The sequence below is a fragment of the Larus michahellis genome, chromosome Z, assembly GCF_964199755.1.
Source record: "Larus michahellis chromosome Z, bLarMic1.1, whole genome shotgun sequence".
Taxonomy (NCBI): domain Eukaryota; kingdom Metazoa; phylum Chordata; class Aves; order Charadriiformes; family Laridae; genus Larus; species Larus michahellis.
The window spans coordinates 70,187,870-70,212,154 of NC_133930.1; the positions used below are offsets into that span (position 1 = coordinate 70,187,870).

Genomic DNA, 24,285 nt, shown 5'->3' on the forward strand with positions numbered 1-24,285 from the left:
ACCTTCTAAATCTGTTATCCCACAGCTTAGACAATTGGTACAAACCCCTTCAACTATTCTACAGGTGACAGCACAATCCCTAATAAAGCAACACAAAAAGCCCAAAACCCTCCAAAAGCAACAAAGCAAGAATTCTGGCACAAGAGGACCTAAACACCATCTATTCAAAACATACCTTTTGGCTATACTTATATGTAGTGTCACGAGCAAAAAAAATTCAAAAGAAAACTGGCTGGCTGGGTATTAACCATCCCAGTTTTAGGCATCTGGAAGAAAAAAGCCTTGCTCAGGGAATCCCTTGAGGAGAAAGACAGACAAGCAAATGCCAAAGATTTTTATTTCCTCTCACCTTCTATTAATCCAGAGTAGAGAGTTGTATACTGTGCCCATTATCAAGGTGCGTCAATGAAGTTGCCTGTCAATGAACGGCAACAAACAAGAACTAAGATGACCTTTACCTTCTCATACTGCTCAGGAACCTCCATTCATCTGGAACTAATGTGTGAAAATATCGCCTTTAAGTCACTGTACTTTATTTCTTCCCGTTGGATGTAAAAACAATGGTGGGCAGCATTACGAAGGATCAACAAATAGCTTTCAGAAATCTGACTGTCAGGCTATTTCAGTGTTCTTTGTTATATACTCTGAGATTTCTCCCTCCAGTTATACACCATACTACTTAGATTCATTGGTATGCATGCAGTGCTAAGAAGCTGTATTTATTCTCAGTGCCAAAAGTAAACACTAAAATCAGTGATGCTGTTGATTATTTAGAAGAAAAAAAACACAAAAACCCAACAAATTACAAAAGAACAAAGATAATGAAATGAAGTTAAAATAGCTAAAACTAAACCAATCTATTTTTAAATTCTGAATTTACTTTGACAGGTTTGCAATAAGTGTTATCAATTACGTGAATAGCAATTCAAAAGCATAGAGATTTTATTAGCTGTGTATATCCTTAATACTTTTATATTCTTTTAATGTCTAAAAAATATCCTTTTATTCCTGGTCCCTCACTAATATGCAAATTTCAACCAGAATCAAGTAGCACACATAGCAGGACAAAAAAAATTAAAGTATTTCCGAAGCAGGGTAGCATTCTTTTTTATTTTTTTTTTCCTTTCTATTTCTGCAAGTAAAACCACTCTTCAAAATTGCTCATAAAATAAGAGAAAGTCCATTAGAATCTTCAGGCTCTTAACAAAGGCTCTTGGCTAACGTTACTGGTCTAAAAAGGAGATAAGCCATATAATTTTACAGGAAGCAACCCACTGAATCCTTCAGCAAACACAGCTTGGCAATCTATCTTCAATTTAAAATAATGAGGTGGCAGGAGTGTGATGGAGAAATAAGTCTTCAAAAACATCACGTAAGGGAATCCAGCTGTGCTTGTATAGTTTCCAGCTATTTAAAGGAACAAAAAAGAGAGAAAAAAACTCCACTCATATAAAATGTTGTTTAGAAACATGCAAGCAGAAAAAAAAACACATTCCAATATCTTCAACTATGCATACTAAATTTGTTCACATAGCAATAAAAAAAATTCTGTCCTCATGAATATTTGTTTTTACATGAAGCTATTAGAATTCATTGCCGCAGTTTAAATATTCAAATTTTAAAGAAACAGTTGTCTAAATACTGCCTTTTTTACATGCACAGATGTTTTGCTGTGAATTTCCAATGCATAATAACAAGGTAAAAAAAAAAAAAAGAATTCATTTTGACTGGATTACGAGCCTGGCACTTCGATTGAAGATGTAACACAAAGATACTCTTTCCAGAGAGCTCCTCATTGTTAATCATTAGCTACTGCTCTTGATCTAACCGCCAGGTATGCTTACAACGACCCAAGCCCTGCCTGTTCCAAATGCGAATGCACAGACTCTTCTTGAAAATGCTTTATGTGATCAAAACAATCCAACAGCCTTAATTAAAGTTGGATCCATTTTCCTTCCTGTTTCATTAGATTTAATTCATATAGGCAACACTTCCTGCTGAGCAGCATAAGGTGTTTACAAAGAAACTATAGTATTGTAAATTCTACAGACCTTGTTATAGAACTCAAACAGCTCCTGATGGCTAAATTCTACAAACACTTTCTTCAGGTTCTGTGAAGGAAAAAGAAAAAAAAAATAATGAAGGAATAAGCACACTTTTTTCTTTTCTCTTTGGTATTAATTCCAGTAATTCAGAATATGAGATTAAGCTACATGAAAGACAATGGTTGCAACTGTTAGTTTTCCTTCCATTCACTACAATGTCCCTCGTATATGCATATTCCTTTTCAGTGAAGAATTCAACTCTACAGGTACATTTATTCTCCCTGCTGCGAATAATAATAACAAAGTATTCTACGAAAATGATTTTGTTACCCTATTTTTAAGTCAGATAAAAATGAAAGATTACATTCATCTTTCTCAGCAGTCCGTCTAAGATGTGGTAAATACCATTACACAATGACAAAGTCAGTAGTGTATTTGATTGAACTTGCACACATACTAATGTATTGCACCGGCACAAAGCTAATACTTCCATTCATTAATCTATCAATTATGATCTTAGCATGCTGACACTGTTATAGGCATCTGTGCACAGATTCAGCCCAAGTTAACAATTAACACAACAGCTTCAAAGCAGTGCTTAAACACTAAAAAAGCAAAATAACACAATTGATGGAAACTACTGTGAGTAAAACAGATGGTGGTAATAATCCTCTGCGTGCATGTGCTGATGTCTGGTTAAATTAAAATTTCTGTCCTGCTTAACTCACTTGCAAGAAACAGGTAGTTTAATGCCTGCTACTTTCAAGCACGGAGCAGGATCTATCCAGACTGTTTCTAGCCTTATTCCTTCCACTTCGCTTTGTCACTTTACTTCTTTGAAAATAAATGCCTAACTATTACTGCACATTCTCTGTTTTGCTGCTAGACTTTCCAAGGCTTGGAGGCATTCCTGGGGATAACAGCTGCACTTCCATAAACACTAACAAGGTTCTGTGAAAACGGAATCTGTGGACACCTCCACTCACAAAATATTATCAGCTGAAATAACTTACACACACTTATTTTGTTTAAACTGGTACCAACCTCACGCACCACTTAAGTCAGTAGGAAAATGCTTATTTATCAATTCAGCTTCAATAAGCAAGGACACTTTTGCACAGAGACCAGGCTGTGGGCCAGATTCTGTGTACTCTCATACCGATGCACGTCTCGATTTGAGTCAAATAATGCTGCTGAATTTGGCGCACCAAATGCACAAGAGCAGCAGAAGCCCTGGGAACCCAGGATAGGTACTGCCTGGTGCCTGCTCCTCAAAAGGAGCTGTAAGACACAGGAAAGGGATAAAATGACTGGGGCCAGCCTGTCTGGTGCAATTCCTCCTCCCCGCTCTGCAGAAAGAAGGATCCTTTCCAACAATTTCAGGAAGGCTACAAAAGCCTAGAAAAGGACCAGTGATTTGCATGAGAGACCAATCTTCCCCCTCTGGGAAGGAACAATGCAATTCTGGGAATCGTATGGTGAATACAAAATAAAACTACCAGGACAGCAGTTCTCTTTGCCATGACTCCAGCTGATCCTCCTTCCAAAGAGCATAATGCCGTGACAGGGAAGTAAAAGCATTTTTAAAGGCTTTCTAACAGCTAAGAAACAAAAAGAAAGCAAACAAGTGGTTTCTTCAGAAAAGAAAGGGGGTAGAGGAAAGAAGAAAGATACACTAATAGCAAGTGGATCTACCATTTCAGCCTGGATGTTTGTTAGGCATTTCCCATTCCAGACGGATTTTGGTGTCTGAATGGAAGGAAAAGAAACTGAAAACGGGACATTCAGAATAAAAGGAAGATACCATATATCTTAAAGTTTATCAGTCACGATGAATGGTCGGGGTCACCTCTTGCATGGATTCTGGCAGAAGAGTCTGCTGGATTCCCATACGATGGCTTTGCAATGCCTCCAGAGAGGGACAGCGGGTGCGTGACACCTCCAGCCACCGGATCTCACTTCCCTGAGCTCCAAGCCTCATTCAAGATGCGCACCTTCTGGCACTGCTTCAGATCATCAAGCAAGATCAACTTCTCACACACACACAAAATAGAAACTGAAAAGCTTGTCTCTCATATTTTCCTCTGACTATGTTAATTACTGCAAGTCATAAGATAGGGTATGCATACGAAATATGTGTGCCTTTTGATTTGGGTTCTTTTTATATTAAAAAAAATACACTATGCTTTATGAACATGCTGAGATCTCTCTTCCCGTTATTATTTAATAATCACAGTCTAATAACTAAGAGAAAATTTATGTTGCATTGTGGCAGGCAAATGTCTGTGGAGATCTAAAAGACAGCACGCCATGCCAGGCTACATTTCTAATCTGGGGGTGGGAGTGTCAATGGGAGAGGGGATATAACAAATCTTTTACAAAATATGTTGTTTATCTGCACTTAACCCTCTGCTAAAACAGAATTGTTTCTGTGTGTAAAAACCTGGTACATTTACTACACGACTTCAGCAGAGAACAGTGTCCCAAAAAAACGTGCACAAGTGTGGCACCAGTTAAAAATGTTATTTTTACAATATTAAATTTCTCACTAGTATGAGTCCCTTGAGGAAGGTGCCAAATGATCACTGTTACGTGATCAGGAGTTCCTATATAGACCACAAAAACATCGTATCGTAACTAGGTTCCTACAAGAGAAAGCTATGTCTGATCAGGCTGGTGGCCCCTCATTTTTAGCTGAGATATCCATTATTCATTATTTTCTTTATTCTGTGTAAACACAAACAACTATAATTAAAACATGTCACATGGTTGCCATCCAGTTCTTTAATTTCTCAGTAAAATAGTATTAAAATGACTGTATAGATAGAATATTGCTAAAACCCCCAGAACAGGCCAATTCCTAATCTATTTTATGGAATTTTGCTCAGATAAGGATACAAAATTACAAACTGCAATAATTTTTCAACCATAACTAAAACATAGGATAAAAAAAAAATAATCGCTTTCAGCTTACTGACTTAATTAAATGTCACTGTGTGCAGATAGAGTCTCAGCCTATTTACGAAAAGGGCAGCTAAGCTGCCTTCTTTTATCTGCTCATACAGGTTTTCAGATGTTGTCTCTGACCTAGTATGTGTTTCCCAGAACATAAATAAGAAAACAGTAATTTGCTGGATGTCTAACTCGTTTCTTCCTTCTATCAAGTATATCATTCTCTTTTCCTCTTTCCTGATAAATTTCCTCCCATTCCTCACCTTCACTCTACTCTTTCCCTCATTTCTGGCATCTCATTTTCTCTTTGCTGTTATCATCGTCACGTGAAAGAAAACTAAACAGAGTAACCAGAGAACTAAACTGAATTTATCCCCACTGTTATACTCAGTCACACTAATACTTTTTCTAATTACATCCCACACTTTGTCGCTGTGGCAGTAAAAAGTCCTAGCTCCTACTTTTAAGAGTTTTAGCTTCATAGCATCAGAAAAACATAGTTGGAGATGTTACTCTTACGAAGACAAAAAAACAGCAGACATTCATTCTTTGGGCAGCTTTGAAAATGTGGTAACATTTTTGTCTGATTCAATACCCATTAAGAGTGGCAGGGACAGCGCCGGAGTGATCCGTTCAATGAGCTGAAGAGAGGATGTGCATCACCTTCAGCTAAATAAAATTGCTGTTAAGTTCAATGTGCTCATCTGCTGTTAAACATGACAGAGCATTGCATTTACTACTGGAAAAGTCTGCATGAATTGCAGGTGTCGCCCAAGACAAATCTTTACATCACTCAGAATCCATTGCAGGGAATAAGGTAATAAGTTTTCTGAAACGTACGGTTTAACATATTTGGACACATATCACTACTGAATGTATTCTTAAGTGATAAAATTAAATTTTAGTGCCATTTTGCCTTTCTAGATCTAAATGGAATCTGATTTCATTACACCTCTCCTCTCACCCCAGCACTGTATCACTTTACAATTTACAGCCTCCTGAGAACTGTGAAATTCTAATAAGTTTAACTGATTAGGGTTGTTTTCTCCCCTAAGCTATCTTATCATTTATTGTCTGGTATCATTTTAAAAAAACATAATATCTTCACTATTCTCTAAAACAGCTGTTCAAAACCAAAATTCCTTTGGGAGGTGGAAGAGGGTGGGGAAGAGGTGAGAGAAGTGAAAGGAAAATGAAGATAAGAACTTCCTGCTACCCTATCCAAAACAGCCTTTCCGAATGTATGGCTAATTCTACAAAATAGCTACAATCATTCAATATACACTTAGGTTACAACCACCAGCAATCAGGCAAATATTTAGCTGAACATGATCATCAGCATAAAATGATGAAGATTCAACTACACAAGACATAAAAGAGCCTCCAATTTCCCCATTGCCTCGGCTAACAATTTATTTTAAACATTAATACCTTCTTGCTGCAAAATGTTTCTGTGGAAACCATGCAAAAAATGTCTCCTTAAAATACTTCAGAAAGCAGAGGCAAATTCCTGGTTATTATCAAAGGATTTGATAGTTGTTAATATTATTATTATTGTTATTATTATTTTTAATCCAGTGCTCTAGATACTTCTATTTTAATGTACTACCACAAAAGGCTTTATTACTAATCACTGAGTTTTGCAACCTTATTTATTGCCCAGCTGTATTCCACATATTTAACTCCCCCACCCCACGCATAAGCACAGAGCAAGGCACTAGGAGTTATAAATAAAAGGTAAACTTCTGGTTTTAAAGCTAACTTGAATATGAAAAATTGATATTGCTGTAATAGTTCTCAACTGCAAAGCTGCAACTACTTTTACGACATTGCAAAATAAATGCCAAGTATTCTGAAGCAAACAGATGGAGGGACAGGTTGGTTTGTATATCTGAATGTCTACTGATAATGATAATGTTCTATGACTGAGCACATGTAAAAAATTACAGCATATTCAGTGAGGTTTGTTAATAGTAACTAGCTGAAGCAACACATAACCCAGTCTCCATATTCTAATATAACCTGTAATGCTGTCTTGAGCCACATCTCAATTAGGTTTTAAGAGAAGAATATTTTCACATTCGCTTTCCATTCTCCAATTTATTGCTATTAAGATATCCTTAAAATCTCAGATATAATGGGAGGATATGGATAATTAAACTAATCAGTTTATGGCCAAATTCAGATGCACTCCTAAACAGACCCTAGATGATTCTTAGTAGCCTACATTTCCCTCTGGACCTATCAGTTTCTGTGCGACATCAATTCAGAATTCCTTTAAATTTCCTTGGACCCTGGAGAACTGTGCATTCGCTTAGGCACTTACAGATGGGAAGCTGCATCTCACACAATTTATCAGCAATTTTCAGCTGCTTGGTCAGAAAGATGAATTGTAGCATGGTAAGAAATGCAGATGCGTTAAAACAGACCAGCATCACTTAAAAGCACTCCTGTTCCTTAACTCTCTGCACATTAAGAGACAGCAATTATGACTTCTTTATATTCTTACAGCTGTAGGTGGATGTAATTCCGCTCAGGGATTCAGCAGAACACAGGGAGTTAAATACCAACTTATATATTCCTAATTACACTTCTTTCACATCATCAGAAAATGTGACCTTCAAACTTCATTCTTCTTCCAAGCTTATTTCCATTTGCAGTACCAAATAATTATTTTTGTAGGGAAAAAAAAATAATCATGCCTTACGACTGAACTGCATGCATTTTTAAGCCTCAACTGTTAAAAAACAGAACGTTTTTCATACTAACCCCCTCTTTTCCTGATCGATGTTAACATTTAGTTTGTACCTATACTGCATTTTACCTTTCAAAGTTGCATTTCTTTTTCATATAAGCTTAAGAATTTCAAATTCCCTGTGGCATTTAGGGAGATCAAAATCAGCAGCATACTAAGGACATCTTTCCCTCCCTTTGCAATGTATTTGTAAGCTCATACCTAAAGCTGTGTTGATTCCTGAGATTCAATCAACATGTTGCTGGAAGTTGACGGTTTGGAGATACTGACAACTTTACTCCAGCAGATAACAGGATCATCTAAGTCTGTTTTCATGGAAAGTGCCTAGAATAAATTAATTGCCCCAGTAGTGAGCCAATAGACTCCACAGGCATTTGTAGACCTGCAGAAGACCTGACATACTTCCCAACAGCAACACGAACTGTCAGTCATTTCCATTTCCATTCCTGTTCCCTTCTACCCTCATGAAAATATCTATTACTGGCTGGACCACAGAGGCTGGGAAGATCACAGAGCACTAAAGGCAGACAGGCTCCTTTCTTCACAGTAGGGGAGAAAAATGCTTTTAAAACTGAGACAATTACCTGGAAAAAAAAAAAATACAGTTTTCACCTCAATACATCTAATCAAAGTAAATACCATCTTGCTAAAGACAAGGGAGATAGCAAAGCATTTTTTTTCCAACAGCTGTATTCAGACAGAGGGTTCCTTTGCCTTGAATGTCCTAGGAGTTTCTATAAATAACACCATTCGGTTGGTTGGTCTTTAATGATACTTTTGCACGGAAAACCTCTCAAAAACAGAAATCTAGAGTTGTAGGGTTGTCACTTCTGTGCAAAGATTATGTTAAATACACTTTTATGAAAATATCACAGTGAACAAATATGCTTTTTGGGGAAATAGCTGGTAACTGTGTATCAGTGCATGTCTACCACAAGAAATATATAAAAGTAGGTCTTTTGTACTGATACGTCCCTGGATGTTCTACAGAAAATGGCTCATAGAAGATCTATTGAAAGGCTGGCTTCCTTCTATGCCTGTTCAGTATTTTGTATATACCTTCACTTGCCGTTCCCTTCTTTGAAGATGACTACACACAGCACAAGTTCGTTGTTGATTCCTCAGCAGTCTCCACACGGGATCAGCTGCTAACAGCATAAAGCATCCATCTGCACAAATGTGTCATTGTAATTTCAGGATTCAATAGGAAAATGTGTAGGTATAATTCCCAAATACAGTATCCAGGAAAAGACGTGTTTGAAAATGGTTGGTTTGATTCATTAATAGGCCACCACACAGTCACTAAGAATATCACTGATTAATCTAAAGAACACAGGTCCTAATAATGACAACTTTCCTATTTCGTCTCTCGTATAATTCTGCAAATTATAATGTACTCTTAATACTGTAGAAAGCTCCCCGAGTAAGCAACCTCACTGAAAGTTTAAAATAAATATACCCCTTCTTCCTATTAAATTTCAATGTATCAAGTATGGAGAAAAGAGTCTCTGGGAAAGTACGTACACCCTAATTGTTGCATATTGCTTATACAGTGTACATTCTGTAACTATCAGAATACAACTTTCTTCTTTAGTCAGAGCTCTACTTTGATGACTAAATAATTTTATCCCTGAGAAGACATTAAATTCTTTGATCTTTCACATTTTGGTACACCTTATTTGGCACAGAAAATATGATATTAAAAAAAATAATAATTAAGTTCATGAACACTGCAAGGAAAAACAAGGAGTTACAACTCAGTGGTTTCATTTATTTCCACCAGGACTATCACGTAAGTCTTCACACAGCACGAAGACCAGTGAGTTCACACTTCTATGATAAAGATATCTCAGATCAACACTGACGCAACAGTCTTACATTCACCTTGAATGATAAGGCATTCACTTTCTTCTTATGCTTATACTCATACAGAACTACTGCTGAAGAAACAGAGAGCCCAGCAGTAAGAAGCACACCGGCTGCAGAAATGCTTTTAAGCTTTTCTGACCTCACATGTTCACCGAATTTGACCATAGGAAAATTCATTTTTTACAAACTACACATGAAAAAGATGTCATGTAGGTATGGTTATGAAATATTTCCATTATTGTACTCAGAAAATAATCCAACTCTAGGAAGCTAACAGAACTGAGTGTAAAAATTAGGTGCAACACTAGCCTAGCATTGGCATCTGAAAACTTAGATTATGGACTCAAACAGCAAACGCTGCAACTTGGGTAAGTATCTTAGGATAGTGAAGCTCAGCCCTACAGCATCGAAGGCAGACTAAGACAGATTTGTTTGTAGATATACAATGGTCAAAACCTCCTGTTGCAAGGAAAGCAGCTCAACAAGATGCACAGAATGGTTTAGAGCGCTTCTCGCACAGCTTGCTTGTAGCTGACATGATTAACATGCAGTTGCAAATCCTGTATGTTCAAATCAGGTACACTTCTAACACTGGTTTGAAGAAAGCTGGACTTAGAGAAAGCTCAAATTGTGATCCAAACTGCTCAGGAAGCCAGCCCTTTGGTCTCAACTAAAAGCCACAGATAACCTCCTGTATCGGGGGAAGAAACTCGGGCTATTGTCCTCTGCATCCACACCTAGAGCAACTGCTCCGACAGGAATTCCATATGGTGTAGTCATGCAGATAAGTGACACTTTAAGACGGCTTTAGACGAATGGAGGAAGCTGGCATCTTCTTGCAGCATTAACTTCTGAGCCTACCTGTTCAATAAGATACTGCAACACTGTACTGTTTTACCGTGAAAGGCCTTTCTTCACCACCAGACAACCTGAAAGCATCTATTGTTTCTACCAAAGCACAAGAAAAGAGGCTGGATAAACGATGCCAGCAGCTAGAGGACGGATCTAAGGAAGCTCAGATCCACGTAAAATCAATGTAAGCGATGTGAAAACACCCTTTCAAAAAAATCTGCTTAAACGTTTACAAAATGTCAACATTAGATAATCTGTAAATTAGTTCTTTTGTTTGGGACGGGTCACTGAGAGTATCACCAATTTGTATTTTGTTAGGAGGCAAGCAAAGATAAAATAGTCGGGGTTTTTTTTCTGTGCTAAACGGGTGTTAGTGGCTGTCAGCAAGCGTATCTCTGATCTCCAACTGGGTGCTTGCTTGCACACAAGTCTCAGCTGCTGAAAGAGACTGGAAAGCCATACAGGAGTGAGGGATGTTAACTAGTAGTCTAGTCCCCAGCAGGATCAAAGACAGAGCTCTTAGGGAGTAAGATTGTTTGTAAAGTAATGTATATTTTCTTTCTTCCTTTTTTTTTTTTTAATTAGGAAGTCACGTACTATTTTTACTGTATTATAAGAAACAGAACAGAGGTACAGCTTTTGCTGCAAAAATCAAAATTTATTTTGATATAATATGCCGGACTCCCAGCCAGTATCTCTTCCTTTCTAGAAGCAACTCAGCAAGGCCCTGAATCTGGGCTATCCGTTTGGATCAAGGACACACCGACGTCAAGACTGTGGTGAAAAAGGCATCGCCACCCTGACACAAGCAAACACCAATATTTCTCAGGCAACATGGCACTGTGCAAAACTGGAAGAGGTCTTTAAAAGCAAAGTTTCTCAAATTAGACAAAAAAGCTTTCCCTTTTTACAAGGATTTTTTTAAAAAAGACTGGGTAGTCTTTTCTGATTATGACTGCAAAATTAAGAGGAATGTGGAAACAACCACTTATTATGAAGCAATCCGCCACCAACTTTTCTTTCTCAGTTTATTGCTGAAGGTTACACGTTCTAATTGTGAGAAATAAGTTCTGGTCCGAATGAAATAGGCTCAGGCAGAATCCCCTGTGAAGCACATTTTTATTCACGTTCTTTCAAGAGCTGGTGACCTAGCAAGTAGGCACACTTCCAGTTCTTGAAACACGCCTTTTTATTCCCTAATCCCAGATGAATTTTTCCCTTCCCTGTTTCCCATTGGTTAGGTACTCCAGGGTTCACAGTCTGTCCGAGGCGCCTAAAATTCTTCCCGGATGCCCTGCCTCTACTTCTCTTTATGCTGCACCTAAAGGGATTATCTGACTAGTTTCTTTCTTTCCTTTTTGGTAAAATTGCTCAGTGTCATTAGCCCTGGTTAAATGTTTGACTACCCTTCTACACACTAATCCAGTAGGAATCAGTTTGTCCTTTTGTCTGTGAGATAAGAGATGTTCTACAAGCCTTTGCTGGAGCCTCTTTGTCTCAGTCATTCCCTTATCATGTCACCTCTGATGGAAACGGCTTTTCTCCTCGGCAAAAGCAATAGCTGCCTTTCTTACACAATGATGCAGAACTTATCTATTTTGGATTTTAGACAGTGTAGTTTCAGTGATCTTGCTTTGTTACTGTAAAGTTATTTAAAGCTCAATGCAGTGGTGTGGTGTGAATTCTCACTGCTTACAAGGAAAACTGGACAGAGTGCTAAAGACAGAAAGTACTACAAGTGCTGTGTAAGTGTTTTCACATACAGTGAAGATGAAACCAAACCACTCACCCACAGATTCCTTCAAAGCCAAAACATGAATATAAGTATATAGGTAATATCCTCTTAGGGAAGAAAAAACCCAGCTTTTGGCTAACATAAGCAATTTGAAAGAGGGTATCAAATCCCTTTTTCTTTTCTTCAAGTCTGTGTGCTATTGATTTACAGTTCATACAGGTTGCATTAAAAAAGTGAGCAATGTGAAGGAATACAGTACTAGATTTGGATTCTCCTACAGATGGCTGTAGTACAATGTAGTACTCAGGCCAGCTGCAATAGTTTCAGTGAGTATCAAAATTAAGATGCTTTTCATATTTTTCTCTCAAAACGAATCCGTTTAGCTCGAAATTAATTACATTTTTCTCTTTGAAGCCAGCACTGCATGATGAAAAACTAAAATGGTAAAGCAAGGAATAAAAAGTGATATTATACAGTGTAATCTGTTCATATAGACATGGAATTAATATTTAAACTATGTTTAATGTCTTTCAGATTTTTACCTTTTTAACATACATGTTCTTCAAAGGGAAAAATGGAAAAATAAGGTGCTACAGGTCAGTTTGCAAATGCTATTTTGTCTGTATGAACAATTTTATATAAAACTGGTGTTTAAACCTATGTTTAAGATATTAAGTCACTTCTTCAAAAAAAATACTGAAAGCTTATTATTTGCTTAATGTGTTGTCTACATTGACTATAACACAGATTAAAAGTGTAATATACGGGTTAGTAACTGATATTTAGATTTGCAATCTAAGAAGTTATGAAACTTTTCAAATAACCTAACATGTTTCCAGATTTTTCCACAAGTCCTCTTATATATGGAGAGAAAGCTAAGAATATACTTGCTGACCACCAAAGGTTTTAAATTTAAAAGAATAATAAAGAAAGGAAATGGTTTAAAATATTTTCTCTCAAAATAGTCTTTATATGCTACTATGGAAAGGAAAACAAGTTTAATGTAATGCAACTTTTCTCCTCCTTTTCGTCATGAGAAGGTTTTCAACATGCATACTGTTCCCCACAACATTCTTACCTCTATGACAGGTTATTTTAGTTTATCTTGTTAAAGATTACAGATCTAATCTGTTTAGACAGCCTACCTCATAACAAACAGTATTTTGTAATAAATAATAATGATCCCTTAGATGAAGAGTTGATAAGGAATACAATTTCAATCCATCCATGAGGATTCAATTTCTCTGAATATTTTTCACAGGGAGTTGATCCCAATGAAATCCCTAGCAGCTGGCAATCACACCTTTTAGATGACCACTGTTCTTCACTCTTAGGAGACATGAAACTGGATGCACAAGTAATTTCAATAGACACTAGCTGATCAGCAGTGACAGTAGCCAGAAAGATGATCTAGATAACTTGGTAGTAGGCCAGTAAAATTCACAAGTGACAAGGCTGTTCAATGGTCTGTCTTGGAATCCAAAGACTTTGCTGACCTCTTGCCAGTCTATCACCACCAGTTTAAAAGTGCTGCAACTGGAGTCTGATTAATGATTCTTAAACAATGCCAAAGTATTCCAGCACAATCTCCAATAGCTCTGAAACTTTAAAAAGAGTATAAAACATCCATAAAGACCCAGACAGGACTGAATATCCAAAGGGTCTGGAGCTCTTGGATAAAAAATTGCTGCCATTAGTCTGTTATGCCTCTAGACACTACCATTCAGAGCATCACCTAACCAAAGGGCTCTTAGTGTACAATCAAAATGCTATGGTCAGATAATACAAGGTGCTAGATTCACTTCAACTGTTAAAATGTGTGTAATAGAAAGTCAATAGGTTAATTTTGCATCAGTGGTTGCACAGCCCATTCTCTCAGAAAAAAGACCGCATAAAAATGCAAGGCTGGCATAAACTCTGTATTAGTTGCATATATTCTAGATAATGTGACAGAATGGCAATCACGTACCCAACATTACAAGTCTTCTGTGAGCAATCCAGTAGTGAAGAGATACAGTATTAATGATTGTGAAATCATGCCTAGACTCCATGGCATAAAATTAATTGCGAAACCATGGCATTAGGCTTAATTTCTTCTCAAGGTACTGACTGGCTGTGAATTGAACTGAAAATGCTATTTACAGGCCAGTATGGGGCAATATTTCCAAGAAAACAAGAGACTGAAGAGGTTAAGATAAATATCAAAACGTGGCTGTAAATTACCTTGCTGAAACCTCCTACACAAAAGCTCCCTGGAATATTTCACTACTGTGAAGCCATACCACAAGGAATCTCACAGGGCATTATTCAGATGACAATAATGGTTACTAGAAAATACTTCATTTTCTACACTTCTGTTTAATGCAGCATGGCATCACCTCCTTAGTAGTTGCATTTTCCTGCATAATGCATTTTGCTAACACTGTGTTTACAGAAACCAAGACATTAAGCATTGACAGAGATCCACATTCAAAACCTACACAAATTCATGAAATTTTAAGAAAATTTACATTGGTTACTGCATAAAATCCCAGCATCCCACTGCTTCTAGTTGCTGAACAGAAAAAGCTCCTGAATTCTCTCCAGTTGAATGACTCCAGTTGAAAGTGCAGAACAATGCAAGAACTTAAAAACAAAATACAGCTTTGTCACAATCCTGACCACAGTGGTTTAAATATGCAATGGTTTCATAGCCTAGAAAATGTGAGAGATATACTGTGACTGAGCATTACAAAGAAAGTAATTAGTTCACTGAGAACAATCCAGAAATCAGCATAGACCTTGGAAAAGATCAACCTCAGGATGAAGAGCCTGCAACGGCGGCTGCTCTTCGGCCCTGCTATCACTCTGTGTTCTAGGAGGAAAAGACAGTCCTTTTTACCATCCCTGTAATTCCCAATTAGGTGATACCTGGGCTCTGATAACAGCCTGTCCCCGTATTTCTAAACTACTACGTTGGCAGCTGTGTGAAGTGAGGCAGGGGGTCTCAGTCATAACGCACAGCATGCAGAAAAAAAGCAATTGAAGTTCGCATGTTTTATTGGTCTGAACCCTTAAACTACTCTCTCATCCAAAGAGGTAGCCAACACAGAGTCTTAGTACGGAAACACTGTTCTTCCACACCTGTGTTTGAAGAACAGGGCATGAAGAGAAGGGTAGTCTTGTTATGCATTACGAACAACATAACTGCAAAATAACAATGTGTAATACCGGAAAGGGGGAACAGAGACCTTCCTTACAGCAAGAAAAGCTTATTGCTTTCCTTATTGCAAGGGACTGACAATGGCAGATACCACTGGCAGATTTTTTCTACTGCTAAAAAGGGATTTTAATGTACTGTGGTCACAGACGAACACAAAGCCCCTGTATTAAAAAAAAAAATAATACCAAAATACCCACATTCAGCATATTCCTACGGAATAAGGATTTGACCAGAGTGGTTCACTAGTACCGCAGACAAATTACGGAAAAAAAAAAAAAGATATTTTCAAAAAAGTTAAATTTAGATGTTATGTTTTGCAGCAATAAAAACTTTCTGCTCCATCAGTGCAACAAATTTATTTAATGCCTTCAACTAAGTAAACAAATTTTAAGAATCTATAGATCTCTCCCTCACTTGATGTTAAAGTCTCAAAGTACGCCCAATATTTTTGCTGGTATAGTTACTTTTCAGTTAACTGCAGTGAATGCTTTATTATTTGGGCTTTTTTTTAAGTGCTTTTCAGTGAACTGCATTGACCATATTATTATTTGGGATTTTTAATTTCTTTCTTTTTTGGTCCCCTATCAGGAACCCTATTCATGATATATCAGAAATGGTTCCTTCCACACTACCGTAATGTAGAAAATTTAATAGCAAAGGAAAAAACTTGTCCTAAAACCTGTGGGTAAATATTAGATGCATATATGCAGCATTAATTATTTAAAATCTTGTATTCTGTCCTTTAAAACTTTTTTTTTTTTTAATTCAAGCTGTTTTGAATAACAGGGAGGAAAAAGGAACCTGAAGTAAGTAAACTGATTTTAGAGATTTTTCTTTTTATCAACAATGAAACGTGCTCATGAGCACTTTATGTAAATGGCTTAGCACAAAATAATTTTATTATGGTTAAGACATAATTCAGTGGACGAAAGGGAGGAATGGAACAGGGAAAAAGTAAGAGCTTTCAATGTACGCATTGAATTAATCCTACATCAGTGTAGATTAAAAGAGCTACAGCAGTAAATTAAAGTCCATAAAAATATATATAGTGAGCTTTTCAGCATCCCTGAGAATTTGCCAAATATATACTACCTCTGTTCGCAGGTTTGTGCATCATCTACAGCACAGCATGAGATTAGATCGGCTACACAGCCTAATGCTTTCTTGATACGTTTACCTAGCCACAGTTTCAATATTCCATTACCCCTTCGCTGAAAGATGAAATGGCTTGCAAACACTGCTGCTGACTTCATTTTCCTCTTGATCCTCAATACTAAAAGCTGAAGTTTTAACAGTGTCACTTCTGAAAAAGCCTGGGAGACTGTAAGAGTGGTAACTTGCCTCATACATAACTTCGTAGCAGCAATTTTTATTTTTTTATTATAGGAGTAAAGTGCAGATTTGTATAAATGAGTGGTAAATTCAGTTCCCTCATGTTGCAGTGAAGAGCAGTAACAGCTTGACTCTTGAGATATTTTTATTTATTTTTCAATCCAAGCTTGGACATGTTTTGCATGAGGGATGATTTGAACTTCTACACTACCTAGGCTCTACTTTCACACTCCAATAGAAAATATGTAAGTCACACAAAGTAATGTTTTCTTGCAGTCCTCTACATATACTTCTTAAAAAAAAAAGACATGCCTACAATATAAAAATGTTTCTATCAAAGAATTAAAAGTCTGAAATCTAATTAATTAACAAGCAGGTTTTAGGCAAATCCATCTGTCCATTCCAAAAGACAATTAATACCTTTGCCCAGAATATTAAATCTTACATGGCCACAGAAGTACTGACACTTAATTCAATACTGTACCATCTTGCTAGAGGGAAAATGTAGAGTAGCTCTTTTGTAAACCCTATTAAAAATGTATGAGATATTTTTTATTTTGGAAAATTTAATTTTTTAATCCATAACCCTTAAATGTCATGCACATTAAAAACCAACATGCATTCTAAACAAAGCAGGTCAGAACCAGGCAGCATGTATTAATAACAATGGGTCTATTAGCATGGAATCAGAATGCCAGTCTTAACACGAGTAGGTCACATGTCTGTACAGCGAGCTGACTGACAATATGAATTTTCTCAATATGCAAACCTTTTGTCCGAAACTACTTTTGTGGCAGTTGTGACACAGGTATTTTACGCAGCCATGAGAAAACAAGTGGTATTATTTTTAAAACACATACTTGTATTTCGTTTTGCCCAAGAAGAAGAACTGGCAGAGGACAGAACAATAAATTAAGTGGAGAAAAAATTATGATTACAGAAATCTAAGTTACAAAATGCAGTTTTTTCCTCTGTTACAAATGACTTCACAAGGGACTTTACAGCATGCCATAGGAATATCTCGTATTGCCGTGGAAGTCAGAGATACAACCTTGCAGAAAGAAGTATTTTCTGTTTGCCATATCACAAAATCAAAGGATATGGAAAACACAGGCATATTCAATGCTAGACCCTCCTCCTAATCCAAGGAGATCCCACACCCACAGTCCTATTCCTTTAAAAACTTACTTCTCAAACTTGAAAGCTCCTCAACACTCCAGAAAGCACCACCTTTTGTCATGCTCTGCTATCCATAACTTCAACATCATTTATATTCCATCGATTTCAGTCAGTAACCCCTCTTCGGACTTTCTCTTCTCCCTTCATCTGTTTGCAGGTAAGTATTTCAAACACTTGGGATTGCTGTCAAAGGTCCCTGAAGCTGCCTCTTGCAACAGGGTGTCTGACCTTCAGAAGTCATAAACCATTAAGTCATTTTTAACGAATATGTCTACAGTATGGAAAGAACCCTTGGATGCATGTCTGTTTAACTGACAAAACGAACTTGGAAATACACTCTGTGTCATTATAATCTTTGCTTAGCGTTAAAGCAATAGACACAGCCGGCCCTTCAGTTTACATCTACCACAAAACACAAAACCTGAGAAATTCTCAAGAAAGTCACAAAACGGATGTAACACCAGCAATTACGGAACAAAGATCTGGAATGAGAAAGGTAGCGGATATGATTAGGCAAAGCTTCCTTTAAAAGATAATTAGCTTTCCAGCTAAAAAACCCATCTAATTTTCAGATTTCTTCTGTTTCACTGTTAACAGTCTGAAACCGATGACTTTAGAGGTAGCAGTGTATGTGCACCCCCATTAGACACCCTCCCAGACTCCCAACTGCATTTCTTGAGCCTTTTGTGGGTTTAACTGCCTAATAATCCTCAACAGACCTCCATTCACAGGCTTGTCCCATCTTTCCTAAAACCCACGTAAAACGTTTGCACCCACATTTTTGGGCAAGGCTTTCCAAAGGATTATTACTTCTTATGTGAACATATCAGCACTTCGGCTTCAATTAAAAAACCCACATCCTGACATATCAGCTCCCTTTATAAAGTTAGTGTGAGTCAACGACAGTTGTGTTGCTAATCTCAGTAAATGCCTTCCCTCCATCTGTTAATTGTCATGCTATTGTCACATTGAGGGGAATATATTACAATGCTGCTTAAAAGTTATACTATATTTTATCCATTCAGCTTTAGAAAAACATGTTTTCTAATGTAATAATAAGGGACCTTCCTTAACTCCCAAAGCACCTTATCCATTACTTCCGTATTTCTCCACCTTTAGCCCAGCTTCTCTTTACTGACGAATCCATCCACACGTAGAACTCACAATTTGTGAGTCTCTTACTTCCTTTGAGAAAAAGAAGATGCTTAACTCCAGGAACAGGCAAAATATTACTTTAGAATGGAACTGAACTTTAGAAAAGAATGATTTCCTGTTTTTCAGTTGTAATCAATACACAATTATTAAAAGCAACAAGCACATGTTTTTTCTGAAAAATATATTTTTTAACTTATTATTACGAAATTACATTGGTAGTGAAACAGAATAACTGCTCACCATCAATCAGCTTGCAAACATCCATTCTTTTCTTAATTATTTTTTAACCACTTGGATAACTCCTCCAATTTTGCATTCCCATTCCTAAAGCTGAACACCTCCCCCGCCCTTTTTTTTTCTTACCCCACAAAAACGTTGTGGTCCCTTATAGTTAGGAATTTCAGAATATTACATTATTTTTAAGTAAACGCAATTAGAAAGTACAACAACTGATTCAATTACAGTTTCTTTAGAGTAAGTACATACTATTTCTTTTACACGTACACTTTACAAATCTAAGAACCCAATGGTTCCTTTTTCTATCAAATAATGGATAATAATGTGCTAACTATTAATAAACTTATTCCTTATTATTAAGTTTATAGTTAAAAATTTCAAGTAGCAGCAGGATTAAGTACATAAAATCATAGTCAAACTGCAAACAGGATGTAATTGATCTCTTTTTTTCCGCCAAAGCACCTACTCCCTCTCCAGATAGTAAAATATTTTTTGTTCCTTGTGCAAAACCCTTATCACTTCAATGCATCTGCTTAGTCTCTTATTTCATAAAAATGTAGCCTGTTTCTCTACTGTAGAAACCTCCCAGTAACCTGCTACAAAAAAATTGGCACTCTGCCTAAACATGTCTAAATACACTTCAAAAGTTTGTATGCCTTTAGGTGAGACCATATTACATTAACGTAAAAGGGATTTCCAGCCAGCCAGATCTGGTAATGCCTTACAATAGTTACCAACTGTTTCTCGGCTTATGTTAAAAGAACAGCTGATTTCTATGTATATACAACTGGTTAGAGCTGCACAATTCAAAACAGTTCAGCTGACATATTTTTATCCATAAAGAGCAAACTGGGTAACGTGAGTAAACTTCTCAAATCCATGAAGAATGCATTTTTTGGTAGAATGCAGATGTTACATTCTCATTATAGCTTAGTCTCTTCTAATCATGACAAAGTTGATACACTACCGCATGGTAGGAAGTACTGTAACCTAGCCATTGAATGTACAGCAGATTGTTTTTCTTTCCTCTATCAAAACTTGGGAGAGAAATTTTTCAATAATGAAGCAACAATGTCTCTGAATTTAGCAAGTAAATTCTCATTTATTGAAAGCAAAATATAAGTATTTAATACAAAGTATTGCTTATAGCACAGAGCATTAATACCCATTCAATTGCCTTATGTTTTTAAGGCCATTGAGGACACTTTATTACTGGGTTGGAGTTTTTTGGTTCGTTTTTTTTGTTTGTTCCAGGACATGAGCACCTAAAATTTTATCTAAAGGCAAATGAGTAGACTATCTAAATTTCTTAATCTTAGTTGGAGTTTATAAACAAGAATAATATTTAATCATTCATATATGTTAGCTTTTAAATCCAGAATTTTACTTTCTAACATAAAAATTTTGATTAAGAACAAAGAAACATTTTCATTGCTTTTAAATGAATTGTGTGATTTTAGTTCCTTTTGCAATCCTGCAATTGTATTACCATCACTTCAACTAACTAAATTATTTTAATAAAGGCATGTACTTGACTTAGGTCCACTGCTTTTTTACAGAAATAAACAATAGGCAAGATTGTTATTCTCCTAATATGAAAAAAAGACAAGAACATTACAAAACCATAATTCACTCTAATGAGTTGATGAATCTTTAGTCATAAAATCACACTTTAAGTTTAATGTTCTGCAGGCAAGTATATTGTGTGCGGCAGGAGAGGAAAGAGACATAAAAGAGGAAGAAAGTCTACAAGATATATATATTCTACATATAGGGAAATATTTAAAGATGCTTAAAGTGATATAGGATCCCTGAGTGTCTGTCACAGCATTTTCAGAAACAGTATATATACTTACGCAATTGTTAATGCTAGCATAACAGTTCTCTAAATTTATTCTGGCTCATGCCTGTTACGCTTATGAAATTCAACACAACAGTAGCACAGTTCTTGTTGAAGATCTTGCGGTGTCTCCTCAGCTGCCTATGCAACAATCTCAAACAGGCTGCAGAGACAATCTTTGCTCTTCGTTTAGCAAACTCTTCTTCGTTGACAGCTTTGTTTCTTTCTTTTTGTCTTTGCAGTAATGACGAAAACAAAGAACTTGCTGAATGCTCGTATTGCCTTAGTCCTTGTGTACAGAAGTAGTTTAGTGTTTGGTAACTCTGCAGATTTACTGCCATTTGTGTAACACAAAACAGCTCCAACGTTTGGATGGCTTATGATTTCATAATGCATCTGCAGAGTTCATGCATAATACATATTTTTCTGAGATTCATCCAAATAAAAGGAACTGAACAAACAGCAATCTGTGATGATGACATGGACGTCATCTTAGTCAGAAAATTTAGTGCTCCCTCAGAAGTAAAATAAGGAATTTTACCACTGAGCTGAATATCCCTTCAGAACTATATTGCAATATCTAGTTTGACTATTTAGAAAGTCCAACCCTCAGGGATGGTCTTTGCAAATCTAGTGCCCACATACGCAGAGAAATACTATATTTAGTCTTCTGTATCGTCAAGCACGAAGCTGTGCAGGGTATCTAGAAAGAGAAAGGGAATACAGATCCTAAGGAGTACTGAACACTTTGTATTTAAAGACTACATCACTGGTATAATCCTATACCACTAAAATTTGCATCCTGTATACACCAAATGGAGACAAGAGTGACAGGTATAAAGGCAGGGAAAAATCAAAAATAATTAATGATTTAGATGCTTGAAGATGGTTTACATCAGCCCTCCAAATTCTTTTACACTGCAAGATTCCTGAAGTTTCTTGCAGAGCAAAAATACAACAGGAGTTTAAATATTACTGAGAGAGAAAGCTGTCAGGGTAAAAGAACATTGGAATGAAAACAAATGGACATAATTAGCCAAATATTCAACTCAAATTCAAACGAAGTTTCCTAAACACTGTGACAGAGAAGCTGGAAGAGTTTCCCCATTAAACGGGACCAAAAATCTGAACTAATTTTATAACGAAGATGACACAATTTATGAAGGAGCTACATGACACAGCAATCTAATGAAAGCACAGGGTTATCACTTTGAGTTCCTGATTCTTAGATTCTCATCCAAAAGAGTGATGCACCCAAAATCAGAAGTCACTTCTGAGCACTGTAGCACTTTCTATATTAGAACTAAGCAACCTTCAGAAGTATTAGAGAATATTAGTTTCTCAAAGCACACTAAATATTAACCCACATTAAAAATAAGCCAAAAATCCATTGTATATTGACAGCTACGGTAAGCTAGTGCCACAAATCTCCTTTGAATCTTAAAAACATGAAGCTGAAGACTTAACAAGCAAGCAGCCTCCTACATACCTTGCTCTCTGGCCATTGTTTGCAGTGTTGCTGACAATATGCCCCAACACAACATAAAGCTTTCAGTTCTACATCCAACACATCATAAATAGCAACAGGTACCTTAACTTTATCAAACCTACAAAAATCTCAGAAGCAGCTTTGAACTACTGTGAAGTGACATAATAGTATATCAGATTGTCACACAGTCCATTTGTTTATTTTGCTTTAATATTTGTGACAGCTGGTAAGATAAAAATCCACTCTGCCCAGACTCTCAGTGTAGTGTAGTATCCTGCAGATTACTGGGTACTCTAACCAGCATCTCTCCTACACCTAATTTTCCATCAAACATCCTAAACCATGTTAGACTCATGATGTCAGAAATAGCTTAAGGGACTATTGTATATTGTCACTGTGAAACAGGCACAGCAGGTTACTTCAGAGAATAATCTCTTTCATTAAATTTTTAAGAAGTGAAATATCATTAGATCATTCGTTCCCAGCAATCTGTATTGTTTTGTAAAATAATCGAAAAACTAGTTCATTGATCCATGCTTAACTTTTTTCCTTTCATTCTCTTGGGTGCAGAAAGAAAAAGTCTTCAAAACTCTGAGAAGTAGTTTCAGTTTTATTCCTGCATTTGAGCTGCGTCCCAAAAGGGCCAATCTGTAGCTAAATGAACACAGGCAGAATATTTAATTGTGCTACCATCATAGGACTGATTTCCACACAACAGAAAGAAGACATTCTCAGTCAGCTCTTGTCCAAATTGAAAATCTCCAATCTTTGTGTCTGTTTCCATAACATCTCATCTCTTACAGCCTCCTGCTTGTATAGCAAAAAACCCCGAAGCTTTCTTCATTCAAATTTTTATTTAAACTCAGTCTTCTGATGCTTGTTTCAGATACACAACAGAAACTAATTTTAATTTTCTTGTGCCTTCAGTCTGCTAACGGATATATAAAGAACATTTAAACTGTATTGCTGAATTTAGGAGATTTTGTAGAAGGATCCTTTCACACTTCAGTAATTGTATATCACTAAACAATCTGTACTTGACTGAAAACAAGTTTCGTTGTTTGTAATGAAAGTTTCCTCAAATAGCAAGAAAAGTTTCCCATTCCTCAAAACTAGCTTTGCAAACTGAGGACCTGGCTGAGGCACATTCCGATTTCTAAAAAGCAAACTTTGAAACAACTGACAGGTAGTGGTATCTTTGGCACCTTTAGGTTTTTGGTTTAGAAGGAAGAGGAGCTATAAACAAAACAATAACCAAGCTTGCTGCAAATTTCTTGTGCATGTTTGTATTAACACACATGGAGTAAGTAGTTTTTCACATATTAGGGGGGATAAGTACTAAGAAAAATGAAACAAAAGACACAATGCAAATTCAAGCTAAGCAGTTAATGGAAGCCACAGCTTAGGATCAAGCCTGAATAACTTATTTTAAAGGATGAAAAATGAAAGGGACATTGTGCTTTCAAAAACATTTGGAAAGGAGCAGTGTTCCTCAGCACAGGGCAAGAGCTAACACTATATGGAACCACTAAAAGAAATGCCTAGATTTATATCCTACTTACAGGGAGCTCTCTATTGAGAGTAAGAGATGCAAAAGAAGCAACACATGTAAAATATACGTTATAGATTTGACACAGAAGAAA

The 24,285-nt window shown here is 36.6% G+C and overlaps 1 protein-coding gene across 2 annotated transcripts in view; it reads right to left on the reverse strand.

The window, feature by feature from the left end:
* Positions 1-323: 323 nt before the first annotated feature.
* COMMD10 (COMM domain containing 10) overlaps positions 324-24,285 on the reverse strand; it is a 112,981-nt gene continuing 89,019 nt past the window's right edge. The window contains exons 6-7 of one of the 2 annotated variants that reach the window (XM_074569878.1): positions 2,052-2,111; positions 324-1,407 (exon numbers count right to left, since the gene is read on the reverse strand). In XM_074569878.1, coding sequence (XP_074425979.1) covers positions 1,369-1,407; positions 2,052-2,111 — 99 coding nt within the window. In that variant the 3' untranslated portion in view covers positions 324-1,368. Of the gene's footprint in view, positions 1,408-2,051; positions 2,112-20,390; positions 21,857-24,285 lie in introns of those variants that run through there. The other variant, XM_074569877.1, reaches the window with a different exon arrangement.